We start from the raw sequence: 21,276 nt of genomic DNA, 5'->3' as shown, positions 1-21,276 counted from the left end.
AAAGTGTCTAAAATCAGATCCCATTACATCATGGAGTTCCCCCCGATGACTAAGCCCGGAGGACAAGCCACTGCACGTATTCCCAAAGAAGAAAAATGACAACACGCCAAGCCCTGATTTTCCCTGACAACCGAACCCCGATTCGGAAGGATAACAAAACACCTAATCGACAGGAATCATTCGACGACACCCCTCCAGCAGAAAAAGGCGAACAACGACACCTTCAACCTTCAGAAAGCGAGCAGCGGCCTGCGCCTAATATCATCGCATATTTTGAACGGCTGAACGAGCTATATACCATATACCCACACTTTTCACGACTTTGCACATATCGATCGAACTCCGAACAGCCAGGCATTTGCGAGTTGAACAAATTCAACAGGGTCACGCGAAGTACCTTTAAAGCAACTCAATTTCGGGGCTTGCCGCGGGCCTAACCGCGAGGAAAAGATAAGAAAGCAGCCATGCGCATCGTGGAGGTTATCATTGACGTGAGTACCCTCGATAAGTGTAGGAGAGGGTGGTTTAGAGGAGTTGGTTTTGTTTCCTTGGCTCATAATCTGATCTTTTTACCTTTCTTCGATGCGTAGGGTTTCAAATCCTATGCTGTGCGCACTGTGATATCAGGATGGTACGTTTTGATATTCCTCGATATAGTTAGCCGTGGTGGGGTGGGCCAAATGCTTCGTTTGGAGAGATGGTACTGAATTTTCCCCAACAATTAGGGACGAATCCTTCAACTCGATCACCGGCCTCAATGGCTCTGGCAAATCCAACATCCTCGACAGCATCTGTTTTGTTCTCGGAATCACCAATATGAGCACTGTGCGCGCCCAGAATCTGCAAGATCTGATCTACAAGCGCGGCCAAGCGGGAGTCACGAAAGCGAGCGTGACCATAGTATTTGATAATCGCGACAAGTCGAAATCTCCAATTGGATTCGAGGAATATACTAGCATATCGGTGACAAGGCAGATCGTGCTGGGTGGGACTAGCAAATACCTCATCAATGGGCACCGCGCGCAACAGCAGACCGTGCAGAATCTTTTTCAAAGCGTGCAACTGAATATCAATAATCCGAATTTCTTGATTATGCAAGGGCGCATTACGAAGGTGTTGAATATGAAGCCGGTGGAGATTTTGTCGATGATTGAAGAGGCGGCCGGAACGCGAATGTTTGAGGATCGGAAGGAGAAAGCTGGAAAGACGATGGCAAAGAAGGAGATGAAGGTGCGCGAAATCGAGGGACTGCTGAAGGAGGAAATTGAGCCGAAACTTGAGAAATTAAGGGGGGAGAAGAGAGCCTTCTTGGATTTTCAGCAGACTCAAAGCGATCTTGAGCGTCTTACTAGGCTTGTTGTTGCCCATGACTATTTGAGAAATGGAGAGCGGTTACGCCTGGCTGGAGAAGAATTTGACAACAAAAAGCGAAAGGTTACCGAGCTGGAGAATAGCATTGCGAGACTTAAGGGTGAAATTTCTCATCTAGAGGAAGATGTGAAGAGGGTAAAATCGCTTCGTGACAAGGAGCTTAGAAAAGGGGGCAAGTTCCAAGCGTTGGAGGACCAAGTTAAAACACACTCCCACGAAATGGTGCGACTAGCCACACTATTGGACTTGAAGACCTCGAGTATGGCGGAAGAAGTAGAAAAGAGAGAAACCATGCAGAAGGCAGTCACTGAGTTGCAAGGCCTACTGAAAGAGAAAAAGAAGATTTATGATAAATTGCAAACCAAGTACGATACTGCAAAAGCTGAGCTGGATAGCCAAACCGCCGAGGTTGAACAGAAAGAGGAATTACTTCAAACACTACAGACAGGTGTTGCGTCCAAGGAAGGCCAGGAAAACGGTTACCAGGGCCAGCTTCAAGACGCGCGAAACCGACTTAGTTCCACGACCACCGAGCAAGAACAGGCGAAACTTAAAATCTCTCATTTTCAAAAGATGATTAAGGAAGAAGAACCCAGAGCGAGGAAGGCGAAGGAGCAGAATTCGAACCTTTTGAGGGACCTTGAAGAACTTCGAAAGCAGGCTAAAAAGCTCGAGTCAGACCTTGCCAGGCAAGGATTTGAACCGGGTAGGGAAGAGCATATGTATCAGGAGGAATCCAGATTACAAAAAAGCATCCGAGAGCTGCGGAGCCAAGCTGATTCCATGAGGCGAAAAGTTGCGAATATCGATTTTAACTACTCGGATCCTTATCCAAATTTCAACAGATCGAAGGTTAAAGGGCTGGTCGCTCAGCTTTTCACTTTGGATAAAGATAAAACTCAGGCTGGAACTGCCCTTGAGATCTGCGCCGGTGGACGCCTATATAACGTTGTCGTCGATACTGCTGAGACCGGCACTGCCCTGTTGCAAAATGGAAGACTTCGAAAGCGGGTTACAATCATCCCCTTGAACAAAATTGCATCGTTCAGGGCATCCGCCGAGAGGATTACGGCTGCCCAGAATTTGGCTCCGGGGAAGGTGGATCTGGCTTTGTCTTTGATCGGATATGATGAGGAGGTTGCTGCTGCGATGCAATATGTCTTCGGAACCACCTTGGTCTGCCAGGATGCTGACACCGCGAAGCGAGTTACGTTCGACCCTTCCGTGCGTATGAAGAGTGTCACACTTGAAGGGGACGTGTATGATCCCTCAGGAACCTTATCAGGAGGAAGCTCGCCAAACTCCAGCGGCGTCCTCGTTATCCTTCAGCAACTAAATGAATTAATGGGACAGCTGACCCAAAATGAGCGAGCGCTCCGTCAACTACAAGAAACTATGGCGAAGGAGAAGAAAAAGATGGATCTTGCCAGAGCTACTAAACAAGAGTTCGATCTTAAGATGCATGAGATTAAATTGACCGAAGAGCAGATAAACGGAAATTCATCTTCTTCTGTAAGGTTTACCCGTTTTTCCTTGAAAGCTGACTGCAAGTTGCTAACACATGATAGATTATCCAGGCTGTTGAAGAGATGAAGGCAAATATCGAACAGCTTGAGAAGGACATTGAGGATGCTAGGAAGCGGCACGCGGAAGCCAGCAGCGATATTAGGCGGATTGAAAAGGATATGAGAGAATTTAGCAGCAACAAGGATAACAAGCTGGCAGAATTGCAATCTTCACTGGATTCGCTCAAGAAGGGACTTAGCAAAAACTCAATTTCAGTCAAGACATTGCAGAAAGAACTTCAGGCCTCGCGACTTGATTCCGAACAAGCTGGAAGTGACCTAACTACAGCGGAAGAGCAGCGTGCTGAGGTCGACCAAACAATAAATGCTCAAAAGGAGGAAGTTGAGGCTTTGAAACGGGAGCAAGCAAAATGCAAGGTTAGTTCCGAGAACCCCGACATTCGTAAAATATTTCTATAAATAGGACCTTCCCACTGACATCGCGTTCAGAAAGCACACGATCTTGCTCAAGCCCAACTAGAGGATGAACAGGCCAAGCTTACAGGGTTTGACGACGAGCTTCGAGATTTAGAGGAGGCATCCAGATCCAAGGCAGCACGAATCACGGAAGAGGGCCTTGAATTACAAAAGCTAGGCCACCAACTTGAGAAGTTCCAGAAGGATCAGCAAAATGCCGCACAGCTGGTAGCCAGTATGGAAAGGGAACACGAGTGGATCGCGGAGGAAAAGGACAGCTTTGGACGTTCCGGCACACCATACGATTTCAAGGGCCAAAACATTGCTGAATGCAAGGCGTCCCTTCGCAACCTAACAGAGAGATTCCAAGGGATGAGGAAGAAGATCAATCCCAAGGTCATGAATATGATCGATAGTGTTGAGAAAAAAGAAGTCGCGTTGAAAAACATGATGAAGACTGTCATTCGGGACAAAAAGAAGATCGAGGAAACCATCATCAGCCTTGATGAGTATAAGAAAGAGGCGTTGCAGAAGACTTGGTCCAAGGTTAATGGTGACTTTGGCCAGATATTCGCCGAGCTGCTTCCTGGTAGCTTTGCTAAGCTGGACCCCCCTGAGGGCAAGGAAATAAGTGATGGGCTGGAGGTTAAGGTTAGCTTGGGGAAAGTGTGGAAGCAGAGCTTGACTGAATTAAGCGGTGGGCAACGGTATGTAGTGTTTCTCTCTGCTGCGCTTCTTACTAGACTATCTCAGATTTCCATCGTTTCTGTCCACCGGGCAAGCCAACTAATCAAAACTTCACCCATGTTTCTTATAGGTCTCTTATCGCGCTCTCTCTTATCATGGCTCTTCTCCAATTCAAACCTGCACCCATGTACATCCTCGACGAAGTCGACGCTGCATTGGACTTGTCGCATACGCAAAATATTGGCCGCTTGATCAAGACGCGGTTCAAGGGTTCTCAGTTTATCGTGGTCAGCTTGAAGGATGGCATGTTCCAGAATGCAAATCGAATCTTTAGAACGAGGTTCAGTGAGGGTACTAGTGTTGTTCAGGCGCTGACACCGGCAGATTTAAAGTGACCCAGCAAACTGCGGTGTTGGTTGGGCTTGGTGTGCTGACATTTTTCATTTCCGATTTTTTTCTCCTGGCATATATTCGGTATTTATTTTGGGTACTGTTTGAAGCGATGATTTCCTTTATCTCTGGTTCTTTTTTGTTTGTTTTTGGATTTTGTTGTCAGTGGCAATCATGGGTTTTGGCGTTTTGTGAGCGGAGGCCGGGGGACACCTTGAGAATGGGGACGGAGTGTTTTATTCTTATTGTTAATCACTTGTAGGGATGGGATATGATTGTGAATAAAGTATAATCGCATTTTGTCTTTGTGATATATTACGGTCCTTGGTTCTGTTCCGCTTTTCTTCCTTGCCATGTGTATATCTCTTATACAGTGATGAATTTCTTATTCTTCATCGTTTTTTGTTTACTCGCGCAGCGCGCTGTCTTGATAGAAACCACAAGTAAGCAGCTCCAGACTTATCTCATTCCCTGCACAAAAAGGGGCTTTAATCCAATTTACTTAGATTTCGTTGACTCTCTGCTAATTATAAATACTCGAAAGGGAGAAAATAAGCAATCATGTTACATGAATCCCTCTCACTCATGCCAGGGGTTTATTCCCCACAATCAGGCAGAAATACCATGTCAAAGTATAGCCGCTCGCAAAAGCCTGCTCGAAACGACCAGCTAACTCGACCCGTCTTGCATCGATCTCCGCAGTGTTGACAGGCTTATTCTCTGACAGCATCTGCGTCTCCGAGACCTTCCTTCGGGAGCATAGCTAGAAGGGCTGGCTTGCTCGCGCTCTCCTCTTCTTCAGCATTAGGGACAGCCTCACGTGTCGATTTTTTACGAGGGGTACATCTTGCATCCCCAGTTCTCTCATGGTGGAATCGATGAGGGTAGGAAGGCTGGGTTTTTATTTTTCTGTCTTATTTCAATGGTTTGGTGGAGGGAAAGAAAGAAAGGGGATGAAATTGCTTCAGCATTTATACGTACTTTTCAGCTACACCATGAAACCTCATATGCTAACGACTGAGCTCCAGGGCTACTTCGAGGTCCTCATGGGGTGGTTCGACTTTGGTGTCGATCCATGAGAGATCTCCCCACTGAAGGAAACCGCCCGGCCCTGAAAGGGAAAATAATGCCATTTTGGCAGGAAATTTACACACTAGAGACATTGCGCTTCTGTCACGAAGAAATTATGTTTTGGGGGCTAGTGGAACATGGCATACGGAGCATTTCCACCAAGTTTGATATCACTTTTGGCACATCGGCAGCCTTGAAAGCTTGTATAACCAAGCGGACGTTTATCAGGTCAAATTTGGCATGAAACTCAGCAGGAAAACGCTCTATCGCTTTGTGTTGGGAAAAACTAAAGCTTCCAATCCCGTTCGGGGTGTCTGAGGGGAATGATGCAGCCGTTATATCAAATCCTTGATAAACATTTGTGGGGTTGTTTAATTCATTCGTGACATCAATCAACCAAGCCCTAACATATGTGCGCATCATCAGCCTCCGATTGTTTTATCTTAATACATGACCGAAAATAGCTAAAGGAAGAGAGTCGTTTACCCTGTTCCGGTTGCGACATCTGCAACTCGTTTAATATCGTCCTTAGGGACGCCTGCTTGGATTAATCCCCCAGCCCATCGAACAAAGAGTGGGTGCTAGTTCATTAACCTATCATGTATTTGTTTAGCTGGGAAGTGTAAACACTTAGGATAAGTTGTAATGAACCTGCTGATTTCCGCCTTCCCCTGCGGAAAAGTATATGCTTCATTCTTGAAGGAGGAAGTGTTTTCTGTCATTTTCAATGCTGGGTTATATCAAGTATAAGTTGGTCAACGGGAGAAAGATATCGAATGAATGGGAACTTTGATGGCCGTGGCAACCTTTCTTTCATGTTTCCCCAATTCTTCAGCCCTGGAAAGGGCTCTCTTTATAGCCGGCTTTCTCGGTGCTTTTGGCTCAGCACAGGTAGCGTACGTTCAAAGTATGTGAGAATCAATCGACATCTCAGCCGAGGAAGCCCCTCGTCAAAGGCGTTCCTTAACAATCGCCAAAGACTATTTTTAAACACCTCCAGTGTCAATGAGAAGGGATGCGCCAAAGCCCGATAATAATAATTACAATGTAATCCCTGCGCGTTGCTCTCGAATGATATCTCCAAGGGAGCATATGCGAGCTGAGTTCTGAAATTTTGGGGTCTTTTTGTTCTCCGTGAACTTATCAAAAATATGCCGAAGCTGAACCCTTAATTTGGGTTGCGGATACTTCTGCCGCGCTTGGAGCGATGGACCGATAAGTCTCCGAACTCCACAGAGAAGGGCTGTGGTATATTTATATGTCCCATATTCCAAGGTATATATACTTGCTGGGGCAAGTTGCCACTGCAGCCCACCTTTGAAGACACGGGTTTAGACTAGATAGTTTTGTCATCTCTCCATCATGCATTAGTATGATGTGTAAGGCTGGGTGATCATGATGCCCCACCTCACTACATCTCTATTTCATGGTCTATGCATTAACATATTTGTTCCCTAAGATTGCTGCAAAATAGTTGTTAGGTTAAAGTATTTCCTTCAAGTATTCTTGACCGTGGAGAGATTGTTTTCCACTTACTCCATTGGTTTTGTGGCCAGTCGCTCTGACAGGTATTCGAAATGAATTCCATCGGGTCGAGATGCTGCGATTTGCGCATACCATAAGTTGTAAAGGCAATATTAATCTGGAGAGTATGAGTTGGTTTGTTTCCCGATTTCGATCTTATATTCCAAGCGTTTCGCAATAAGAGACATGTCGAAGTTTATATCACATGACCTAACCGCGCGTTAATATAAACCAATAATACAGTATAATTGCCGCCTTCTGACGCCCAGCCCTTTGTCCCCTCCCCTCGATAAGCGCAATTGCCAATCTCATCCCTACCGAAGTATCATCGTCCACTGTTTCTCTGCGCTGCTCAGCGTTTTTGACAGTTGATTTCACCTGCAGATTAATTCTTGAATCTTACAATTATAAGCAACTACACGGCCCCTGCCTCTGTCCTACCCTGAACCCCACACATCTCGTTCTTCTGTTGGGAACCGAAGACATCCTTCAACTGCCGAACACGGTCCGTCCCGTCATACCCAAATCCCCCATACATGGCCGACGCAGAACCATCCCTTAACATCCCCTCCCTCCTCACGCTAGCCGTCTTCTCCTTCTTCGTAATCCGATGGTTCTTTGGGCGGAATGGTGCTCTATCATCGAGCGATGCTGCGCACCGTCGCGGTGGCGGAAGGCGAGTTGATCCCGCCCATGTAGAACAGCTTTCGCAAATGTTCCCTCAATTAGATAGGAGGGATATCATGTGGGACCTGCAGCAGAATGGCGGTAGTATGGCTGCAACGACCGAAAGGGTGTTGTCCGGTCGGGGTCTAGATGCAGTGAGTTGGAAGCCAATAGTCTCTTCGGTTTGGTATCTACATGTCTCACCGCCTTGGGATTTTGATAAATGCGGTTTTTCAAGAGCCTTACTTATTGGCCTTGGATAGCGTTTATCGAGATTCAAGGTGGAAGGCCTGGTATAACTATTGCAAGAATAATGTGGCTGATGTGTTCAATTCTCTCACGTCCTTTCTTCTAGCCTCCACCGTCCTTCCAGCCCCCGCTACCGGCTCCCTCAGCGCCTGCTACGCAGGCCAATTCAACCTCTCGACCCACACCTAAACAACAAGCACAAGACCTTATATCTCGATATAACCTCGCCGATAAAATTAAATCGGAATCGCTGCAGACGGTGACGAGCACGAGTTCTGGGACGATAATACATCAAGAAAGCGCATGGTCACAAAACCGAACTGAGAGACAGCGTCTTTTGCAGAAGAGGAGGGATGAGATGATTCTTGCTGCGAGAAGAAGATTGATGGAGAAAGACAAAGTGCCAGACCAATAATACCTAGGACTCTTTTGTCGAACCTAACTGTTCGAACGGGACTCTCGTCGAACTGAACCGCATACCCAGTCTTATCCGTGGAGGTAATGCTCTGGTTTGGCGTCTCCTAATAGATTTTTTGCCAAGGAGTACAGTGGTGATGTAGATGGTAAACGCTGGAGGCGTGACATCATCCGCCGCTACTATCTATTTCCGCGAGTAACAGGTCCTCATTCCTTTTCCTCTCCTGTGGGAAAAGGACTGCCTCAAACCGTGCGTGTTTTTTTATTTCCCGATCACTTTGTATAGTCCTAGCGGTGCATAGAGGATTCAAAAATATGTATTAATTGAGCCCTTTTTGGCCCTTGACATATTACCTCCGTTCGTAAGTTGAGACCGGTTGGACCTGAGACACCAACCTCTTTATAATTCCATGTCATCATAATCATCATTCGTTTCATCGTACTGTGTATTTGCAGCTTCTTCGGCTTCCCGTTCTCGCGCAGCTTCTTCTTTCGAAGCTCCGATTTGCCTGGAACAAGAGAAAAACACATTTCAAAATTTAGCGTTAATACTGGCATAGCATTTAAAAGAGAAATATAATCGCTCTGAACGTTTTCCACATTCAAGTTCTCCAAATTGCATGCAATGGGCACATACCTAAACGTCTCCGCCACACCAGACATAAACCCCCTACTCTCACCAATTTCCATAGCGCCCACGCCAGTTAGTGGCAATCCATCCCCACCACCTACAGCAGTTGCGTCCAGCCCTTCGACTTGAATCCTCATTTTCGCTAGCCGTACCTCCCTCAAATCTCTTATTAACCGGCGTATTTGGTCCGCTTCAACTAAGTCATCGCTCGCGACGTCTAACAGCATTGTCGCAAGCTCCAACCAGTGATATGGTAAAGAAGGGCTTGTCATGGAGGAGGTAGTCGTCATATCGTCTGCGTTATTCTGTAGTAGGAATGGTGGAGTCGGGTAATATGGTTGCCCGTCTAGTGTATATTGAGGTGCCGGAGGGCCATTACTTCGGTTCCCCGTTATATTATCTCTGTCTTTGGGGTTGTTGGGTGTGAGAGGTGGGGGCGGGGAGAACGCGTCCCCGAGGGAGTCGCGGTCGGTCTCTACTTCGAGAATGAGAGAGAGTGCTTCGGGATTTAGCCATAGGGGAGGGAGGATGTTTGCGCGCCGTTGTCGCTTGAGGAGGAGAGCTAACCAGAGCGGGAGGTTCGTTCGTCGTGGTGGTAGAAGGGGGGGTACGAGTCCCTTTAGATAGGTTGAAGCAAAATTGTTAGCCCATGATTTTTTTTTGGAAGTCATTGAGAAATATTAAATTCTCAGGAGCCAAAATTAGCTGCATGGAGGAATTGGCCTTTCGAATGTAGTTTTTAGAGCCCCGTAGGGCGGGTTGTAGGCTTTACCTGTGGGTTTTCTTTTCTAGATAGGGTCAAGACTCACTCCAAGCAATTCAAGCTTTTCTAGTCGCTGCCGCGGAATGACAGTAACCATTTCCATTTCACATAAGAACGCAATTTCTGGAGGAGTAATGCCTCGCGGTAGAGGGAACGCCATGGCTGGGCCTTTTTCAGAATATTAAAGCCTTATAGTTTGTGGGTGTGTGCTCTGTTCCCTTGTTGTCTTTGTCACGTCCAAAAGTATATGTACAAGTGACGGCAAGGTTTAAATAAATAAACCACCATGAACGCATCATGTGATATCCCAATGTTCCAAGTTGACAACAATCCAACCTCCAAGCTCCCCCACAAATCAATGAGCTATGCAAAATAGAGGGTAATGATATAGAACCTTGCATTGTTATATTCTGTTTGATCAATTATTCTATCTTGTGCATTTTACTTACCTATGCCATTGCATGATCGCTGCGGTTTAACAATGATACATACTTACTGTCTGAGTTCCGGTTTGCAATACTGAAGCCCACCAACTACAGATTGGGAACAAATGCGCTTCTTACAATTGAAATATGGAGTCAAACCAGAAATCAATACCTAGAATGGCTCAGAGTAGGCGGGAAGCCCTGCCCGTATTATCAACATTGTTGTTCGCATCCGCCCTGCTCATAATCTGGCAGCGCAAGATCAACTCGGAGCTACCAGATCCCTACTTGGACGAGGTATTCCATGTTAGACAAGCGCAAGCGTACTGGGCGCATCGATGGCGGCAATGGGACCCCAAAATTACTACGCCGCCAGGAATATATCTATGTTCATACGCAATTGGGGCTATCTTGTTTGTTGTGCGATTACGCCCAGCGCATCCTGGTGCTTCATTTTTCCGCCTCGGAAATAGCATCATCTTGTTCAACATACTTCAACTGAGGCTTCGGGCACTCCTTAAATGGATACGAAAGGGGGAACTTTCAGACGCTCTGAAGAAAAGCGATTCCCCTACGATGGAGTGCAGGGAGCGCTGGGAGAGAAATCTGATGGTGCTGAATATTTGTCTTTTCCCTCCGCTCTTCTTTTTTTCCGGACTCTACTACACGGACCTCGCTGCGCTTCTAATTGTGGTGGAAGTGTATATTTGCGACCTCAGTCGAAACCGTGGACGTGATACTCAGCTGAGGCCCGACGAGGAGGTTAATACTCTGTTGGGGAGAAACATTCGTTTCTTGATATTTGGTCTTCTTGCTCTTATGTTCCGACAGACCAATATATTTTGGGTGGCCGTTTTCCTCGGTGGACTGCATGTTGTTGAAACATTACATAGGGCGACATCTGATTGCCAGTCAACTGGAGTTGTAAGAATTGTGCAAGGTAGCTGGGAGCTTCATCAACTATATGACCCGCCAGTCATCGAGGCGTCATTTGAAGGTAGTAGTCCTCAAACCTAGCTCAATTGGTCTGATCCCCTTCACTAACTTTTCTTCCTCTGGTAGATTATTTGAAGACCTTGGTTTCTTTAGGAGTTTCCACACTAGCGCATATTATCATAATAATCAAGGCGCTGCTTCCTTACCTTGTGTTCCTTGGAGCATTTGAGCTATTTGTCCTATGGAACGGAGGTGTAGTTTTAGGTAGGCCTATAAATTTAACATTCAATCCAAATAGCTTTTTTGTTCTCATGCTAATTATTACTCCTGTAGGCCACAAGGAATTCCACACAGCAGGCTTACATCTCCCGCAAATGCTTTACATATGGCCCTACTTCATATTTTTCTCCTGGCCAATCTTCCTCATTCCCTTTGTGACAACGATTCTACAACACCGCACCAAAAAAATCCTTCCCAGTGTAAAAACCGCCGCAATATTTCTCCCACTCATGCTCGTAGCCGTCCACCTAAACACAATTGTCCACCCGTTCACCCTGGCGGATAACCGACATTACGTCTTTTACATCTTCCGCATCCTACTTCGACATCCGGTGATAAAATATCTTGCTACACTGATATACTTCGTGTGTGGCTGGGCTGTCCTCGCAACTTTCGGTGCTACCTCCCTTCGACCATCAGCAGCATATACAGCAGCAGCAACAACAATACCAACAAGGCCGCTCCAAGAAACTCAACCAACCAAGACGATAAAGCCAATTTCAGACACCGCAGGAATAGAGCCGATGAGAAACTCCCCTGTACGTGTTAGTTTCGTCCTTATCTGGTTGATAGCCACTTCCCTTTCCCTCATCACCGCTCCCCTCGTTGAACCGCGCTATTTCCTCATACCGTGGGTGATCTGGCGTCTTCACGTTCGAGTGCCATCAACGTCAATAGATGGGTCGTCACATAGATCGGTAAATGCCAAGAGTTGTGATAGATTACTGTTCTATCTTCCATTAGCTTTAGAGACTACATGGTACATTATGATCAATGCGGTTACCGGGTATATGTTTCTGTACAGGGGATTTGAGTGGCCGCAGGAGCATGGGTTAGTACAGAGGTTTATGTGGTAGCGGTTTCATTTGGGCAATTTTAGGGGAGTGTTTTTATTTTTATTTTTAAGTGGTGAGATTTAAATGGTTTTGAAGTATTAGAGAAACGCATGCGGGAATATAGTCGCCAGCATTGCAGAAGAATGGGTTTGGTATAAAATCAAATGAGAAGTGTATATTACAAGTGGATTTGTCCCCAGTTCATTCAGGTAATTAGATACTTTTGTATAGTATATATTCGAGATAATTTCACAGCCTGCCTCGCTGAAAAAGTTCTGGGCTGTTCGAAGCTTCTTTATCTCTATGATGCTCAATTCGTGGCATCAGTTTTAAGAAATAAAGAATATAAAATGAGGGCTCATCTGAGCAGGATGTTTCGCGAATTGTCAAAGACACACAGTGAGTGATGAAAAGTAGTCGTGTCCCTGAGGCAATAGCTAGCAACGAATCCCGTCTGATTTAAATAGGCAACAAAAGCCCTTATATTTGAAGAGATATCCAACTTCAATCGAAATTTGTCCGATTTGTAGCGATATTGGGCGGATTGCCGAATACGGCCGTTGCGTTTGAGGTCATCTACAGTTATCTCATGCCAGTACGAGCCGAAATAAGATAGCTGATCTCTCCGTCTTGGAGGAGGCATGAGTCAATGTCAGTGTAGGGCATCATCGTACTATCTGCGAGTAGGCCGCTAGACCCGTAATCCGACCAGGTGCCGGACTCCATGTCCCCTGACATAGCTAGGCCGAGGGCTGATTGTCGCGAACCGGGCGTTGGCACTGAGTAGGATAGATTTAGATATGTGGTGCCTGTGATGAGATAAGAATGAAACCATATACGCGACTGGAGAAGCAAGACGTGAATACAGTTCAAGAGCAGAGTGCAATCAATGTATAGAAATATACGTCTCCATCACATCCAGAACTTACCGATAAATCATTACGATCTGGGGGGATCAATGGACGATCCCCCCCAGGTATCACTGACCCTAGGCTACACATAATCCAGATACGGCCGACCCTGAAGCAATTGCAATTTTATTCCCTGTGAAAAGCCTGAAGTACTTCCCGTCAGAAGCTCTCTGAATGAGAATGGGGTCCCCGACATGGAATGCCCCCTGAAAACGGCCCTGGGGTAGCTTAGACATGTGTCAATTGGAAGAGGAGAAGGATGAGAAGAACGAACGCCGAGAAAAGAAAAAGAACAGAAAAGACGGAACATTCAGAACCAAACTAGGGGGTAGCGGTAAATAATGATATGACAGAAGAAATGTTAGAGTATTGCCATTCAGTATGGACTGGCAACGCGACAATGGCCAAAACTGTATTGTTCACACCCAAGCGCCAGCCATCGTGATTCAAAGAGGTGTGACGATCCACAACGGTCAGAAACAGCCAGACTGAAGGTTGTACATACGTTAAATGGTGAGAGACTGCTATATGCTAATGACCATAGCCCACAATCAAAGACCAGATATTTAAACAGAGACGACCTGTGTGGAACTTGCCCTATCTTCAAAGACTGAAGATTTCAAGTTGATTTCGAAATAATGTTGCGATGTGCATGTACCGGACAGCGTATGTAGAGTATTTCGACTGGCAACCTGGAAGCATCAACGACACTCTAAGTACCATAGGCAGAAACATTTTCCTAACTGGCCATGGCACCCTGGTAGGGCTTTTCAAAACGTAAATAGTCTGGTAGGCTAATGGTTCCCACTGGGAAACGTCTTGCTGGCTGCCATAGGGGCTCTTCTTGTGCATGGATCGACTGCATTGCTGTGGCGAATATCGATCTCCCACAAAACCTTGTCATACTGGGAAAAAGCATGAAGCACATCGATTATTTGGTGTATCTAATTTTCATCGGAAGCGTAGTGGAGATGAAAGATATATGACGCTGTCTGGACAGGATCAAGAATCAGCTTTGGAGACTCAGGGGCTCGATCAGGTGATATCCAGAGCCCTAGAATACAACTTTTATTCTCAGCCAGAACCAGGGGTCGCAGCTTACGATCTGCTCTCGTACGCAGACAATGAGCATATATGCGGATCACGGAGAAAGCATACATATATTCTACATATTTCCCCATTCAGGCTCCCCGGGTAGGGGACCCAAAAGCTTGGGAGCGGCACTTGACAACTAGATATTTCGCGGCGGGACCTACAAGATCCATTGAAACCGGAGTTTCGACGTCACATAGACAGAAATCCTGGACTTCTTGTAGACATTATATATTAGCGATAGACATATGTAAGTAACTGAATGGTACGAGCAGTATAAACAGCCCCCACCCCCCAAAACGACCCTTGAAGATTTTCAATAGATCCCAGAAATCCCACCTCTCGATCAATATAATTAACGCTCCCTAGGCCCAGCCAAGGCAAAGAACTCCAGGGGTCGAACGCAGAATGCCCCATTTGCTATCAATTTGTAATCCTTATTCGCGAGGGTCAAATCAACCTTCCGCAGTATGCTTATCAAGGTAATCAGACACCACTGCCACGCAGGAACATGTCCAAAGCATCGACGCTTCCCGTTCCCGAATCCCTTCTTTACACCAGATGGCAACTTATCATACGCTTCTCCGAGCATTCGTTCCGGTTTAAAAGCTTCTGGTTCGTTAAATACAGCAGGGTCGCGGTTGACGGCTGCTAGAACAGCGATCATAGGCTGCGTTCGTGAGATCTGATACTTGCCGCCTGCAAGTTGAACTTCTCCTGGTTCATCGGAGGGGATGGGTTCGATGTTAAAGGCGGGAGCGACGGCAGATAGGCGGAACGCTTCTCGAAGAATTGCTTCGCAGTATGAGAAGTTGGACAAATTGGACGAGGTAATTTCGCCGTTAGCACCGAGAATAGAATCGATCTCGCCCCGGGCTTTGGCGATTTCTTCTGGATTTTTGAGCAGGTAGTACACAGCGAATGCGACCAAGCAGGGGGCGGTGGCGGAACCTATGTAGATGTTGATTATTTCATCAATTACCCTTTCTTCGCTCAACTTCTCACCCGTTTGTGGGTCAGGGTTGTTGAGGAGGGCGTTGAGCATATCTTTCCTTGCAGTTGATTCAGACTTCTGGGTTGTGATAATTTCGGCTGCAAAGTTGCGCATGGTTTTGATGTCTTTGTCGAATTTACGTTGATACAAAAGGCGATTTAGAAGTTTGGGGCGGTTTGGCCGTTTCATTGCTTCGAGGGTAGAATTTTGCATTGCTCCAATCATAGCTGGTTCAGGACCCCCGAAGTAATTGGCAGACTGATTAAAATAGCAGGCTAGGATCGCTTGAAGATCTGAACGCTGCAAGTCACTCGTCACATCGATACGTTGGCCTGGATCTGAGGTCCATCTGGAAACAAGAGCTGCGGCGCATTCGTTCATTTGAGCAAACATAGCTTCCGCGGCGGATGAAGTTACTAGAGGCGCCATGATCCGGTGCGCTACGTCCCAGCTCTGCTCATGGTGGTAGGCGGTGAAAAGAGAGTCATGCACTGCTCGACGGATCTCAACGATGGGGCCAGTGACGCATTTGCGGAATCGTGTTTCGTCACATATTTCTTCGAGGAGAGCGGCGCTGCCAATGAAAACGATTTGGTGACCGAGGGCATTGACCTTGTAAATCTCTCCTACTCTATAATCAGAACTCCCTTACCGTTGTAGGCTAGCGAGAGATATCCCTTGACATACCGTATTTGTCCGCGAGAGACTTTAACGAACCCCATGTATCCTTCGGGTTGATGTCGAATATGTTTCCCAAAAGAGGGACACCTGGGGGTCCAGGGATGGGAGTCGTCATCTTTAGTTGGAGGTCAAAACGCTTAAAGGCATACCGCTGTGGTGATTCCAGGGCCAGCGAAGGCAAGGTCTCGAATGTATATATACGCCAAAATTGAACACCCCAAGCAAGAGAGATGTGATTGAATTTAAAGAAAACGGAATAGAAACGGGCGCCGAAAACGAAGTTTTAAAAATGGCTGGCGACGCTGTTATCCTCGCACGCTTTACCCAGCAGATAGCGAGCCAAAAAAACGAACCTGCATTGGGAACAAATCGCGGGCTCATGTTGGACAATGCAGCTTCCTGGATCGATGACAGCCCAATCGTAGCGCAACACCCAATATTTGGATATGCCGCTGATCGAATCAGGATGGGGATGAAGTGATAATATTGTGCAGGGTGGCGCCCAGCTCGGACGATCTCTCTGCATGCTGATGGATCTATTGAATCGATTTAGCTGGGAATCGTGTCCGGTTGGCGCTCGGCACTGGCCAGCAACACCGGCCCACCGGCGGTATTGGCTGATCAAAACCCGCAAGCTTGTGTCAAGTCAACATCCGGCGCCTGCGACATCTCTGGCGGCTTGTCGCCGACATTATCACCATGATTCATCATGACAATGCATCCTGCAGATGGCACCTAACATAATCCGTACGCAGTAAATAGCAACGGGGGTTTCATTAATTGCACATTACACGGGAATGTGGCTGGAGAAGTCTGGAAACGACGCGAACAGGAAGATGCTACTTAAGTACCCCTCATAAGCCAGACACAGCTTGTAGGATTCTCTCCAACACACTACACAGTAGTTACGGAGTAGAAGGTTGCTTACTTATCTTCAAAAAAAGACTGCCCAGTTCAGTCAGTTCAGTATAACTTCTGGCCAATTATGGAGTGGTTTGGCGGGAGAGGCAGTTGAGAGCGGATTAACTCCCGGCCCGGAGCCAGCGGACAATGCGGACAATCACCCGTGGCGGAGCTTTAGTTCTTCTACATAGTAGAGTACATTCAGAGCTTGCAACAGTAGCACGACAACAAGCACCCCAGACAAACACTAATTCACAATGGCCTCAATTCTCTGCTCAGCTTAGGTGTGTATAAATTGCGCACTAGAACTCTTTTTTAAATTTCTCTCTACCTCCCATCCACCTCCCTTCTACTTCCACCCCAAGCAACTCTCCTCCGGCAACCCTGAACTTTCCCACGGCTAGCGAACTAGCCAAAGCTTCACCAGAAAAGAAAGAAGCCATGTTCGACAACGTGTGCAGCCTCCCTCTCTCCAGCGACCTGTTTGCGCAGGCAATACATCCCACCGAGCCTCTTTTTGCAGTTGGTCTTTCATCGGGTCATGTTCAAACATTTCGCATTCCTCCAACAAATGACGGCTCGACTGGGTTGAAAAATGGCTTTGGACACATCGACACAGCTTGGAGAACAAGACGACATAAAGCCAGTTGTCGGTGCTTAGGGTTTGGGATTGATGGCGAGACACTTTATTCAGCGGGCGCAGATGGTTGGGTTAAAGCTGCAAAAGCAGAGACTGGCGTAGTAAATTTGAAGATTGCGGTTCCACGACTGGGGGAAGGGTATGTGCTTGCGCCCGTTTACCCTACGGCTCTCATTGGCTTTTCCGACATATATTCTCTTTTTACAATTTCCTTAGAGCTTGGAGCTAACATATATTCTCCTGGCAGGACCCAATCCCGCATTGACCCTCCCACTGTGATTCATGCACTTTCCCCAGAGACACTTATTCTTTCAACAGACTCTGGTGCGCTCCATCTTTTCGACCTTCGTGTACCTCCCTCTTCGATTTCTCAAAAAGCGCAGCAAACTCACCACCCACACGACGATTATGTCTCTTCGCTTACACCACTTCCCCCATCTGAGGCAAGCACTTCGGGGTTTAGCAAACAATGGGTCACGACTGGTGGCACGACCATAGCGGTGACGGACTTGCGCAGAGGAGTTTTGGTTCGCAGTGAGGATCAAGAAGAGGAACTAATCAGCTCGGTCTACGTTTCTGGGTTGAAAGCGGGTGGCTCGAGTAAAGGAGAAAAACTTGTTGTTGGGGGAGCAAGTGGGGTATTGACTTTGTGGGAGAAGGGGGCTTGGGATGACCAGGATGAGAGAATTGTTGTGGATCGGCAACCTGATGGAGGCGAATCTCTCGAGGTATTATCATTACTTCCCGATAGTCTTGGAGCAGGCAAAGTCGTTGCTGTTGGCCAATCAGATGGGGCTGTCCAATTTGTTCAGTTTGGAATCAATAAGGTCATCTCGAAGGTTGTACACGATGAGTTGGAGGGAGTTGCAGGCTTGGGATTCGATGTCGGAGGACGAATGATTAGTGGTGGTGGATCGATTGTTAAGGTCTGGCATGAGGCCGTAGAAGGTGAAGGGGACGACGAAAGTGAGGGAGAGGAACAAGAGGATCAACATCGATCTGGGAAACGGTTCATAGTGGGTAGTGATGATAATAGCGATGACGACAGTGACAATGGGCACAAGCAGGGGCAGAAAAAGCGCAAGAAGAGAAAGAAGGGCAAAGGCAAAGAAAAAATATGTGGACCACATGTCATTGCATTTAAAGGACTTGATTGAGCTTGTCGAATTTTTCCACGACCGTGTTTGATACCCAGGCTTTCCCAGTTGTTGTTTCCCAACAACTTAAAACCAGCGGACGAATTTGTGGTAATACATGGACGAAATAAGTGGCGGGATGCTTTTTTTGAATTTTTTGGACATTTTTATGCTCTTGTTACTAGTGAGCGCTCTAGAGTTTCTTTTTGCTATTATTACATAGATTTCCGGTTCCATTCAGAACAGACACTTGAATAACTGGAGCAGGGTGATTTTTTGCCCGCTGTTGTCTAACTGTCGTATACCTGGCAAACCTTGCTTCCAGTAAACGCGCCTGTGATTTAAAACCAACTTACTAATAATAAATACGCTGGTTCACGGCGGGAGATTTATTTTTCATCGGACGACGTTCCTGGCTCTTTGGGGGCGATTGCGGAGGATCTAATCAGATAAGATAAGGCCTCGAAAAAACCATCTTTAGTCATTCCACCAGGCAAAAAAAAGAGCGCCCTCTAACATCTGAGAATCCAGAAATTGACATATACAGCCCACAATATATTCTCCCTCTACAAAGCGCCTATTATCTTAGGCCTAAGATTACATCGGTCATGGCGACTGGCCTAGAAGCAGCCCCAATTCTTTCCACTCCGGAAACACATATTTTCGAGGCTTATAAGAACCCCGCACCCCGCGTTAACAGGAGAATCACCGACGACGAGCTTCGCGTTAAATATGATATCGACCGCACACTGAAGGAAATAAGACAAGGAAAATGGAAACGAATAGCCCTGCAGTTCCCAGATGATATGCTCCCGGATGCGCCGCGGGTATTTCAGCTTTTAAGCCGCGACCTCGCAAACCTCGATAGCACCTCTTCTTCTGGGGTAAGAGATGAGGCAAATAGTGCAACCGGGGAGCTTGCAACTGATTATACTGCGAATGGAACACAAAAGGGCGATGTGGATGACGTGACGAACTCGGTGGTTAACTCGCTAAAGATTAGCGGTCCGCAGACACCGGATCATCCTCGCCTCTACATTCTTGCGGACACCTCCTACGGAACTTGCTGTGTGGATGAGGTTGCAGCTGAACACATAAATGCGGATGTAGTTGTTCATTATGGGCGAGCATGTCTATCGCCAACTGCAAGATTACCCGTCATCTACATCTTCACACGTAGGGAGCTTGATGCTGCTCCATTAATTGAAGCGTTCAAGGAGACATATCCGAATCGGGAAGAGAAGGTGGTCATTGCGGCAGATGTCACATTTGCGGACTATGTTGAGAAAATAACATCGACACTAGCGGAGCAGGAAGGATATACAAACTTATTTGCTACATCTGTTGTTCATAATCCCTCGTCCCCGATCCCGAACCGAACCGTGCCCGGCTCCGTTAGTGACAAGCCCGAGTCGCTAAGGGAATGGCAACTGTTTCACATCTCTAACCCACCGACTGCGCTTCTCCTCACGCTTTCGTCTCGAGTTGCTACTATTCACATTTATTCAACAGATGAGGAATCAGGGCAACACGTCACAGGCACTAGAAAACCACTCCTCGCCTCCACAGCCATCACGCTGCGGCGTAGATACGCCATCCTAACTTCACTCAGCACGGTTCCCATCTTTGGAGTCCTGATAAATACGTTGAGCGTCAAAAACTATCTTCATATAGTGGAGCATGTCAAGGCCCAGATTGCCGCAGCTGGTAAGAAGAGCTACATGTTCGTTGTCGGCAAGCTGAATGCAGCCAAGGTAGCGAATTTCAGTGAAATAGGCGGTTGGGTTGTGATCGGATGCTGGGAAAGCTCACTTGTGGATAGCAGCAACTTCTGGAAACCTGTGATCACACCGTTTGAGTTGGAGCTTGCATTGAAGAGCGATATGGATCGCGTGTGGACGGGCGAATGGCAGAGCGATTACCAGGCGATTCTGGACATTACAAAAGCTAGTAACAGTATTCAGAATCCTGGCCAAGACATCCCCCAGGACCACCCGACTAGCGATGCCAATTCCGACGACGATGGCGATGATGTTGATGCAGGGTCTGAAGAGGAGTCGGCTCCTCCAGAGTTTGATTTGCGCACAGGGCGTTATATCTCTGTGTCCAGCACCCGCCCGATGCAGCCATCTTCAGTGCCTACTTCTTCCAATACACCAGGCCCATCCGCACAGGCTGGAGGATCAAAGGCTCTTGCCAAACGGCAAAACGCTGACTTGGCGACCATAAACGGAGTGTTATCTCCAGGGGCAGAGTTTCTTCGTTCACAGAGAACGTGGCAAGGACTGGGGAGCGATTTTGATATCAGATATGAAGAAGATGGGGAACAGGGTGCGGCGGTTGTGGAAGGACGTAGCGGGATTGCCCGTGGCTACACTGTGGGAGAAATCGAGAATAGACATTAGAAAGATATATCCGTATACTAGGACTGATTTAAATCATATGTATAAAGCCGGACCAAAGTCAATGTCACGTGATTCTGACGTGGCATGGCGAGATTCCGCATAATGCAATCTCGACGACACAATTAATGACGCTTTACATCAATGGTGTGGAGGGAACAGCGGGAAGTCCCTTTTACGTCGCACTGAGAACACTACAGCTATTACATTCCGTTAAAGGAAACGGTCTCGGGCGAAACCTCTCTTTGCTGCCAAACACGGGTTATTGAGTGCTCAGCTTCAGTTCACCC

General features: G+C 47.0%; 9 protein-coding genes across 9 annotated transcripts; 7 read left to right on the top strand and 2 right to left on the bottom strand.

The window, feature by feature from the left end:
• Window positions 1-95: 95 nt before the first annotated feature.
• BDCG_08801 (uncharacterized protein) lies at window positions 96-437 on the top strand (the record flags this gene model as incomplete). The annotated part of the gene is made up of 1 exon (XM_045424585.1): window positions 96-437. One exon carries the CDS (start codon window positions 96-98, stop codon window positions 435-437), a length of 342 nt encoding a protein of 113 aa, XP_045273265.1.
• Window positions 438-464: 27 nt separating this feature from the next.
• BDCG_08800 (structural maintenance-chromosome 2) lies at window positions 465-4,435 on the top strand (the record flags this gene model as incomplete). Its single annotated transcript, XM_045424584.1, has 6 exons — window positions 465-491; window positions 591-631; window positions 726-2,883; window positions 2,940-3,314; window positions 3,387-4,060; window positions 4,171-4,435. The coding sequence occupies 6 exons, from the start codon at window positions 465-467 to the stop codon at window positions 4,433-4,435; spliced, it is 3,540 nt and encodes a 1,179-aa protein (XP_045273264.1).
• A 406-nt stretch (window positions 4,436-4,841) lies between these two features.
• BDCG_08799 (uncharacterized protein) lies at window positions 4,842-7,187 on the bottom strand. The gene is made up of 3 exons (XM_045424583.1): window positions 7,038-7,187; window positions 6,153-6,964; window positions 4,842-6,095 (listed from the first exon to the last, which is right to left on the bottom strand). Exon 3 carries the CDS (start codon window positions 5,922-5,924, stop codon window positions 5,604-5,606), a length of 321 nt encoding a protein of 106 aa, XP_045273263.1. The 5' UTR covers window positions 5,925-6,095; window positions 6,153-6,964; window positions 7,038-7,187; the 3' UTR covers window positions 4,842-5,603.
• A 200-nt stretch (window positions 7,188-7,387) lies between these two features.
• On the top strand, window positions 7,388-9,633 carry BDCG_08798 (protein neuralized). The gene is made up of 2 exons (XM_045424582.1): window positions 7,388-7,846; window positions 8,047-9,633. The coding sequence occupies exons 1-2, from the start codon at window positions 7,562-7,564 to the stop codon at window positions 8,353-8,355; spliced, it is 594 nt and encodes a 197-aa protein (XP_045273262.1). The 5' UTR covers window positions 7,388-7,561; the 3' UTR covers window positions 8,356-9,633.
• BDCG_08797 (GINS complex subunit 2) lies at window positions 8,758-9,911 on the bottom strand (the record flags this gene model as incomplete). Its single annotated transcript, XM_045424581.1, has 3 exons — window positions 8,758-8,866; window positions 8,995-9,605; window positions 9,798-9,911. The coding sequence occupies 3 exons, from the start codon at window positions 9,909-9,911 to the stop codon at window positions 8,758-8,760; spliced, it is 834 nt and encodes a 277-aa protein (XP_045273261.1).
• Window positions 9,912-10,018: 107 nt separating this feature from the next.
• Window positions 10,019-12,621, top strand: BDCG_08796 (alpha-1,2 glucosyltransferase alg10). Its single transcript, XM_045424580.1, has 3 exons — window positions 10,019-11,173; window positions 11,239-11,376; window positions 11,446-12,621. Exons 1-3 carry the CDS (start codon window positions 10,324-10,326, stop codon window positions 12,246-12,248), a joined length of 1,791 nt encoding a protein of 596 aa, XP_045273260.1. The 5' UTR covers window positions 10,019-10,323; the 3' UTR covers window positions 12,249-12,621.
• A 3,573-nt stretch (window positions 12,622-16,194) lies between these two features.
• Window positions 16,195-16,386, top strand: BDCG_08793 (uncharacterized protein; the record flags this gene model as incomplete). The annotated part of the gene is made up of 1 exon (XM_045424579.1): window positions 16,195-16,386. One exon carries the CDS (start codon window positions 16,195-16,197, stop codon window positions 16,384-16,386), a length of 192 nt encoding a protein of 63 aa, XP_045273259.1.
• A 593-nt stretch (window positions 16,387-16,979) lies between these two features.
• On the top strand, window positions 16,980-18,988 carry BDCG_08792 (WD repeat-containing protein JIP5). The gene is made up of 2 exons (XM_045424578.1): window positions 16,980-17,587; window positions 17,696-18,988. Exons 1-2 carry the CDS (start codon window positions 17,250-17,252, stop codon window positions 18,603-18,605), a joined length of 1,248 nt encoding a protein of 415 aa, XP_045273258.1. The 5' UTR covers window positions 16,980-17,249; the 3' UTR covers window positions 18,606-18,988.
• A 116-nt stretch (window positions 18,989-19,104) lies between these two features.
• On the top strand, window positions 19,105-21,035 carry BDCG_08791 (diphthamide biosynthesis protein Dph2). Its single transcript, XM_045424577.1, has one exon. The coding sequence runs from the start codon at window positions 19,193-19,195 to the stop codon at window positions 20,987-20,989; it is 1,797 nt and encodes a 598-aa protein (XP_045273257.1). The 5' UTR covers window positions 19,105-19,192; the 3' UTR covers window positions 20,990-21,035.
• Window positions 21,036-21,276: the final 241 nt, after the last annotated feature.

This window comes from Blastomyces dermatitidis, assembly GCF_000003525.1.
Source record: "Blastomyces dermatitidis ER-3 genomic scaffold supercont1.12, whole genome shotgun sequence".
Classification (NCBI taxonomy): Eukaryota; Fungi; Ascomycota; class Eurotiomycetes; order Onygenales; family Ajellomycetaceae; genus Blastomyces; species Blastomyces dermatitidis.
Note: the sequence above shows the minus strand (reverse complement) of the source record. Positions and strands in the feature narration are given on the sequence as shown.

What these genes read in the sequence shown, in the direction of transcription:
- BDCG_08799 (XM_045424583.1), bottom strand. Translation starts at nt 5,924, where the DNA reads ATGATGCGCACATATGTTAGGGCTTGGTTGATTGATGTCACGAATGAA.
- BDCG_08798 (XM_045424582.1), top strand. Translation starts at nt 7,562, where the DNA reads ATGGCCGACGCAGAACCATCCCTTAACATCCCCTCCCTCCTCACGCTA. An exon ending in CCGGTCGGGGTCTAGATGCA is followed by an intron (nt 7,847 to 8,046) that starts GTGAGTTGGAAG and finishes CCTTTCTTCTAG; the next exon opens with CCTCCACCGTCCTTCCAGCC.
- BDCG_08796 (XM_045424580.1), top strand. Translation starts at nt 10,324, where the DNA reads ATGGAGTCAAACCAGAAATCAATACCTAGAATGGCTCAGAGTAGGCGG. An exon ending in CATCGAGGCGTCATTTGAAG is followed by an intron (nt 11,174 to 11,238) that starts GTAGTAGTCCTC and finishes TTCCTCTGGTAG; the next exon opens with ATTATTTGAAGACCTTGGTT. An exon ending in GAACGGAGGTGTAGTTTTAG is followed by an intron (nt 11,377 to 11,445) that starts GTAGGCCTATAA and finishes TTACTCCTGTAG; the next exon opens with GCCACAAGGAATTCCACACA.
- BDCG_08792 (XM_045424578.1), top strand. Translation starts at nt 17,250, where the DNA reads ATGTTCGACAACGTGTGCAGCCTCCCTCTCTCCAGCGACCTGTTTGCG. An exon ending in GTTCCACGACTGGGGGAAGG is followed by an intron (nt 17,588 to 17,695) that starts GTATGTGCTTGC and finishes TTCTCCTGGCAG; the next exon opens with GACCCAATCCCGCATTGACC.
- BDCG_08791 (XM_045424577.1), top strand. Translation starts at nt 19,193, where the DNA reads ATGGCGACTGGCCTAGAAGCAGCCCCAATTCTTTCCACTCCGGAAACA.